The following is a 7,006-nucleotide window of genomic DNA, read 5'->3' as shown; positions in this document are numbered from 1 at the left end:
CTAAAAACCTCTCTTGCACCGGTGTAAGGCGTTGGTTCGATTGTTGAGCTGTAGAGCGCGATTGCATGCCCTTGAGGCGGTTTTGAAGCGTAGCTCGATTGACCTTGAATAGGGCCGCAGCTTCATTTTGTGATTTGCATTGACCGGTCTCTACGGCATGGATAGCCTGTAGGAGTACCTCCTCTGAATTTGACATCGTAATACGATATGGTGGTTGAGATATTACGCGTTTGGTGATGGTGGTGAAGATGGTGATACTGGCCAAGTAGGTGGTTGGCCAACAGGCAGGGGTTCGAACTTATTGAAGACCACTACAGTATTAGAAAGACTTGCACTTCTGGTTCATATCGTTGGCTCTAAAATGGTATCTATCAACTGAAGTCCAATCGCGTCTATCATAACTACACGCGTCTTTCAGCTTTGCATGAGATATTGAGGAAGCCCAGAACTTGTCACTTGTCACTTCGAAATGGCTTTGATTTCCTCCTTTACATTGATCAGGGTCGTGTCGGTGTTTCATATATTCTTGGCTTTTGTCCTGCTTCAGAATCCACAGAAGGTTGCGGACCATGATTTGGTATTCTTCTTAGGAGAGGCGACGCATATGGTAATAGAGGAGCATCTTCATTTTCTTGTACTCAGATTCCACTGACAGCCGTAGCCACATGCGACATCTGCCTTCAGCAAGCCGAGCCATGCATCAGCCTTCCTCGCCGTCATCCTCGCGTTCTTGGGCGTCGTCGATCTATCCGCTGTTTCTATGCCCACAGTTCTTGCCATGCAATACTGGGCAGTCCAGGTTCCTGTTCGATTGGCCTTCCTATTTGGCCTTACGGCGCTCACATATATGATGAAGCCTCTGGGTGACTCCAAAACAAGGGCCTTCGGGCAGGACCTGAAGAATAGTGTGGTATTCACCTGGGCATTCACGGAGCTACTTCTTTGGTACTGGGTATGTAATTGGGACCCGTCTGGATTGCTCCATAGTTGGCGCTAACCAGTACTTATGCAGATCTATTCAGCGAATCGAGAAGAGCGTAAAATGCTTGTCGTGCAAAGAGGCTCGGACGGGGAAACGGCAGCGACATAATCGGATATCCGCTCGTCTATTAAGGATTAGAACGCCTTGACAGTTGCTCATTACGTGCGGCCATTGAACCGCAACCGTTTAGAGTCGGTCGCGATGTCTTCCGCGAATAAAGCATCTAGACTATATCTCGAGGAGAACTCGGTATCGACCACTAAGCAGACATTTCCCGGCTGGGAGCGCTGTGTGCTTGAACAAATTAGCCCGGTTCCAGCATGGAAGACTTACACATTAGTCCCTTCTAAGTCTGTCTATAACCATGGTTATCGAGGGATTCATCGACAGGGTGCACTGTACTGCAGGTTGCAAACGCAGTACATTGCTAGAGAGCAAAGCAGAAGTAGAAGCTTGATACCTGTATCAAATACGGTTTACCCTCGATTACTGGCGCGGAGACTGACATAGAACTAAGTTGTCGAATATAGTTTTATAGTCGATAGCAAGCCCTGCCACGATTCACTGGTGGCTTACGAGCATTGAAGAGTTCCATCTCAACACCCCAGACAGCAAGTTTAGGCACCCGGCGTGCCATGTACAATAACAGCTGGCATTTCAACTCATTTGACAAATTTTCTTCCTGGCTTCGTTCAGCTAAGAGTTGATCCTGCTAATTCAAAAGAGCCGAGTGCGGTGAGAAAGGTCAAATTCAGGTACAGCTTCTGGTTCGGAAAGCTTGAATTCTCATGAGAACCACAGCACAGCACACCAGTGACCAGAGGCGCTCTGATGCCCATACCCTGACCAGTAATTTTCTGTTCTCAGTCTCTCTTTGCACATTTACTAATATTTATTGCATCGTGATGATTCTCCTAAGCGATCTCAGCCAATATGTCCTCATTTCTTGCAGATGTCTGATAGCTCTTTGAAGCGAGAGGCTAAGCCGGGGCTAAGCGATGAAGTCCAACCATCACATTCAACAGTTTTCTGCTATAATTTGTAGCCTACCTTATTGACGCAATCTGTCGCATATCAATATTCGTCGGAACTCGCACTTCGCCAACCCGAGCAATTTCGCGAAAGAGAATGTGGAAAAAGCAAATGCGTCTAGGCCCAACTCCCAAGCCCAAGCCAATGGGTCGGTCTAGATCGCAGTACGGACCATATGTCCGGATCGAGCCTGGTCATCGCCCATCATGAATCTAGGATCATCATTGGACACAAATTTAACCAGGCTTCATAGCTCCAAAATGGCGCACAAGGCCGTGGCAGCTGAGTCAATCACCACTGCCGTTATGTGAGTGCGGGGCATACATATAGTAAACGACAATACTCTTTGCGGGATTTGACTGTCGGGGATACAAATTCAGATCCAGATCATCGTCGAGAAGGGAATTGGTAAGATCAATTGCGAAGGTGTGGCTACAGTTTCGCAAATCACGATTCTCAAGATGTTCCCGATCTATGTCCAAGGGTGTAAGTGTTGTCGGATGGAGTTTCTATACTCAAGTCAGCTAATATCGCACGATAGTGACCGGAGGCCCGATTATTCTTGAAGTCGACCACACTACCACCATTGCAGAAGCGAAGAAGCTACTATCCGAGAAAGAAAAGATACCGATGGATTCGCATAGATGGATCTTCGCCGGCAAGAGTCTCGAGGGTAGATTCAACCAAAGAACTATGCGTGATTTCAACATCCAGAGGGAGTCCACAATTCATCTCATCCTACGTCTAGGTACTCAGTATCCAGATGAGGATTCTACGCACAGGCTGCCAGAGAGATGCTCAGATATAGCTAACGAAACCGAAATTGACAAGACCAGACAAGCATGGGAAGAACTTGCAAGAGCTGGGAACTTCGACGCGGATCTGCACCTTGTTGATCCAGACGCGTATTATGCGAAGCTTGACTTCATCGAACGGCATGTAGTGGAAGCGTCAGAGTTCGCCCAATTTGGCGGAATCTACAGTGTATCGAATCACCAAATCAGCAATGTTGAAGAGTTAAGAGCGAAGTTGCCGGGCTGGCTCAGCCAAATTCCATTAGATCAGTCGATTGAAAGTGGCACACCAATGGACGAGTTCGATAAGTCTTGGAGGCAGCTACAGGCTGCATTACGAAATCTCACGAAGACTTACTGCATCGTATGGCAAGTCCTTGAGTCATTCCGATATCTGCGCTCGGCTTTTAGCACTGCAGGTGGTTTTAACGCAGGTTGGATGTGCCGAGAATGCAAGACAAGATCGGCATGGAAACGCAAAGAGACGATGCCTGAAATATGCACCGGCTGCTTCGCCCATGGACCCCGAGATGGCCATAATTGGGGTCTTGCTGACTCTTCTGCCTATTTCAGTTTCCTTCTGCTCTGTCCAGGCGAGAATATTGCAGAACTTAAGCAGGTCTCGGAAGGCTGGCTCTGCAACTTCCACGAGGGAATAGAGACAGTAATTGGATCACTTCTAAACGGAGACGACATGCTTGACACTTTGGAAGACCTGCGGGATATAAGCAAGTCGTTCATGGAAATGGTTGGACTTGCTGTTGCAGATGTCTCTTCACCTCTGGTCCTGGTTCGAGCGATAGCACTGTTCCTCGACCTTGCACTAGTCAGTTACGCGGGCTCTCATGGGAGTCGATTCAACCTGGAGTGCATGGATAAAGACGTAGCAAACGTCAGCGTTGATGGTCTCGAGAATGGAGCCTTTAACGTCTCCTGCAATCTTGGAGGCCTCGCTTGCCTTGACGGCTTTCTGAATGGGAAGAAAGCATGGGTCTTCCAGTGCTCTCTCAAACAAAATGGGATGGTTCCACCCAACTCTAGAGCCCTTAAGAGACTATCCATCCTCACAACTATGGAAGCCTTCGCAGATGTGTGGGGTCCTGTTTATGCGGTCACGTCTATCGAGAACAAGTCCCAACAATGCGAAATCAAGCACTTCGAAGTTGCAAAAGGGGCTATTGTCCCTCTTCAAGCCTCCAAGGCGCCGGCTTTCAAGAATGCAATCCGTTGTCACTGGTATAATAGCACTTCATACTACCTCAAGAAGCGACTTGTCCACCGCTTTTCCAAGCCGAACGATATATTGCTTTCCGCGAACGATCTTTTGTTAATCGGTGGTCCCTATCGGTACAACAGTGATTGCACATACACAATGGACAACTTCGAAGCCGATTTTTCCGACCTGTTCGGCCCTTTGGGCACCAAGCCATCCGAATGGGAGACTGAAACCCGTGGTGCAACAATCGGGTTCTCCAAAATTGCTAGCGGCAGTTTTAATGTCGGACAGAAAAAGATGCCGGGAATCCCGCTGAAACAAGCCGTGAGAAACAGATGGAGAAAGGCTCCCGAGTCTGCCAATCCAGCATGGCTGAATCATGCCCTTGGGGTCGAAATCAGCAGCTGTACAGGCAATGCAAGACGGATATCCGTGAAAGAGCTTCTCTTGAGCAAGAGCCTGGAAATTGTTTTGGAAATACAGAGGCCCGGTTGGACGACAACGCGCTGGGGAAGTGACTTCCTGAAGGCACTAGATAATGAGAGTGAGTATGCTATAGTGCAAGTTTGGATTGATCATTTTTCGTACCGAAAGGATATGGCAGCTCTTGTTTTATGCGTACTCGATCTACTTGATGGCACTGGCCTCCGGGGAGACAAGTTCAAGGTCGCCTTCTTGCACAACCATCAAGAATGGGCTGTTGGGTTAAGCTTGAAGAAGAACAACTGGGCTGAGTTTTTGATGGACTCGGACAGAACCGCCAGCTATTCCATAATGGCGGACGTGTGTCTGGAATGCGAAGTTCCAAACCACAGTACAAGTACTTGTACGATCACGGAAGCCAAGTCCCAGACTGTGCTCCAAACGCAGATAACCACTACAGCAAACCTCTGGGAGGCATCAAGAGTCAAGATTGACCCCCAAGGGGCAAATTTCCGGAAGGTTGATGTTGGAGGGCCCCAACATCTGGTCATCAGTCCTGAGAACTGGATGTCCCGGGGAGTGTCTTTGGCAACTCCCGTAAACGCCAAGGAAATGCAAAGTCAAATGGCTAGGAGAGGAAAGCGACACGTTGTATTCATCCGCTCCTCAAGTGAGAGCCATGGTGGGATGAAGATACCTCGCGACCGTACTCGTTTCACACTGCCACGGCAAGGAATTAGAGCCGACAAAAATGACACAGAGCGAGATTCTGCTTCGGATATCGAAATTTCACACACTGGAGCTGAGCAAGAGCGCCATCTTAGTGATGAGGGGTACCTGCGGGTGGGCTCATCGTCCAACCGACAATCACCTCTTCCAGGTGGCCATTCTCCTTATCCTCACAGCCAACCTTCTTATCCAAGCAGACACTTTGGTCTTTCCGGTGAGAATACACCAATACTCAGCAGGCAATCTCCTATCCCAACTAGACCCTTCCCTTCTTCCCCCCCTTCACATACCCCGAGCAGGCTCTCTCCTATTCCAACATGGAATTTTCCGCCACCAGACACTCGGCCTCTTCGTGCACCGAATCCAAACTACAGTGCCTTTCCTAGAGGCTACCGGACATATCCTGAAAATCGCGGCCCCTTTCCTGACCCGCCTCCCTACCAATCCAGGGTTCTCTCCCCGGCGGACAATCCAATGGCGTCTCCGAATCAGCCCTATCGTCAAGCAGCCCGGGTCTATACCTACATCAATCCTCAACGCCCTCGGCAGGAAGAACGTCAAGCAGCCGCAGGGGCAGAAGAATGTGGCGAGCCCAGTGCTCAAGTACAGGGACCCCACGCGTCCCAGATACTGGACGATCCTAGAAACTACGCACTTGAAGAGGATGAAGATATTCTAGTACGGAAAGTTATCGAAGAGTCAATGTCGGATGAGCAAAGTCATCGATTGAGAAGGCAACCGCATTTTTCAAACTAAGTTTTCGTTCTGAATTGGATCGATCTATTTTCATTGGCACTCAATGTAATTTAGGGTACCGATTCCATATTGCCAGTCATTAGGACAAATAAGTTGAAATCCAAGCTCACGGGTTCATAGACTAAAAATCAACTTATCACAGTGGCAATTGTTCAACCGGATTGAGCAAGAGGCGCCCATGAATGGAGTAAAGCCGTCCAAAACCCAAGACAACCATTTTAACTCAAGTAAACTAAGGGTGTTCTGTCGTCTCCAGGGGATCTTCCTCATCCTCGTCTTCCTTTGAAAATCGACATGGGCTCGGTTTCCTACTTCGAGGCCCAATACTTTTGTCCACGGTCTGGCCAGGTTCAATCTCCACCAGAAGAGGCACCTGATGGCTGATCAACGTGACCACGGACATGGGCCTCATTCTCGGAATCGGACTCATAGTCCTCCACATAACTGAAAAGCGGGCCTCCTTTTCCCGATCTCAATATAGCCTCCCTCATTTCATGGGTACGGGATGCGAACCGCTGGATATGGGGGACCGCTTCATCCACCAACGCTTGGTTTATAACTTCTCTCAAGTCCCTAGTACAGTCCGCCAGACTTTGGACCTCGTCCTTCGTGAGAACTCGATGGACGACTACATAATCTGGATGTTCTTTGAATCGTTCGCCCGCCTCTCTAAGTGACTCAGGACTCACGAGGCGTCGGTCAATATAGGGCTGGACACGAATAAGGATTTTGGCTATTCGTATTCGACTTTTCCCTGGGAACGATTATTCGTATTCGACTAAATTTCGAGACGTTTTATTCGTATTATTCGCGAATATTCGTAAATAATGCCAAGACTTATTCGGCAAAAGCCGAGCCAATGAATGAATGCCCAGCAGTCGCGACTTTTGTTTACCCAACATGCTCCAACTAGAGGATTTGAGCTCTAAGAGATACAAAGCATATCAATATGTTGCAACTTCTTTCTTAATATGGATGACTTATCCATGTCTCTTGGGAAGCGCCGTCTTCGCTCCGAGAGAGTTGATTATCATCTTCTTAATGATGGCAGTGACGAGGAAGCCTCCCTAGAGA

The 7,006-nt window shown here is 48.5% G+C and overlaps 3 protein-coding genes across 3 annotated transcripts; all 3 read left to right on the top strand.

The window, feature by feature from the left end:
• The first annotated feature begins 410 nt into the window (after nt 1-410).
• P152DRAFT_197844 (uncharacterized protein) lies at nt 411-1,430 on the top strand. Its single transcript, XM_033674313.1, has 3 exons — nt 411-607; nt 662-952; nt 1,013-1,430. Exons 1-3 carry the CDS (start codon nt 470-472, stop codon nt 1,088-1,090), a joined length of 507 nt encoding a protein of 168 aa, XP_033537462.1. The 5' UTR covers nt 411-469; the 3' UTR covers nt 1,091-1,430.
• Nucleotides 1,431-2,554: 1,124 nt separating this feature from the next.
• On the top strand, nt 2,555-2,761 carry P152DRAFT_369417 (uncharacterized protein; the record flags this gene model as incomplete). The annotated part of the gene is made up of 1 exon (XM_033675481.1): nt 2,555-2,761. A coding segment is annotated over one exon (207 nt), but the record flags the coding sequence as incomplete, so codon positions are not given.
• A 3,372-nt stretch (nt 2,762-6,133) lies between these two features.
• Nucleotides 6,134-6,653, top strand: P152DRAFT_197847 (uncharacterized protein). Its single transcript, XM_033674314.1, has one exon. The coding sequence runs from the start codon at nt 6,334-6,336 to the stop codon at nt 6,607-6,609; it is 276 nt and encodes a 91-aa protein (XP_033537460.1). The 5' UTR covers nt 6,134-6,333; the 3' UTR covers nt 6,610-6,653.
• The last annotated feature ends 353 nt before the right edge of the window (nt 6,654-7,006 follow it).

This window comes from Eremomyces bilateralis (genome assembly GCF_010015585.1).
Source record: "Eremomyces bilateralis CBS 781.70 unplaced genomic scaffold P152scaffold_3, whole genome shotgun sequence".
NCBI lineage: Eukaryota > Fungi > Ascomycota > Dothideomycetes > Eremomycetales > Eremomycetaceae > Eremomyces > Eremomyces bilateralis.
The sequence above is the reverse complement of the archived record's forward strand: the minus strand, read 5'-3'. Positions and strand labels throughout refer to the sequence as shown.

Excerpts from the sequence above, each read along its gene's own strand:
- P152DRAFT_197844 (XM_033674313.1), top strand. The coding sequence starts at position 470 with ATGGCTTTGATTTCCTCCTTTACATTGATCAGGGTCGTGTCGGTGTTT. Across the intron at positions 608-661 it reads TAGGAGAGGCGACGCATATG|CCACATGCGACATCTGCCTT; the intron begins GTAATAGAGGAG and ends TGACAGCCGTAG. Across the intron at positions 953-1,012 it reads AGCTACTTCTTTGGTACTGG|ATCTATTCAGCGAATCGAGA; the intron begins GTATGTAATTGG and ends GTACTTATGCAG.
- P152DRAFT_197847 (XM_033674314.1), top strand. The coding sequence starts at position 6,334 with ATGGGCCTCATTCTCGGAATCGGACTCATAGTCCTCCACATAACTGAA.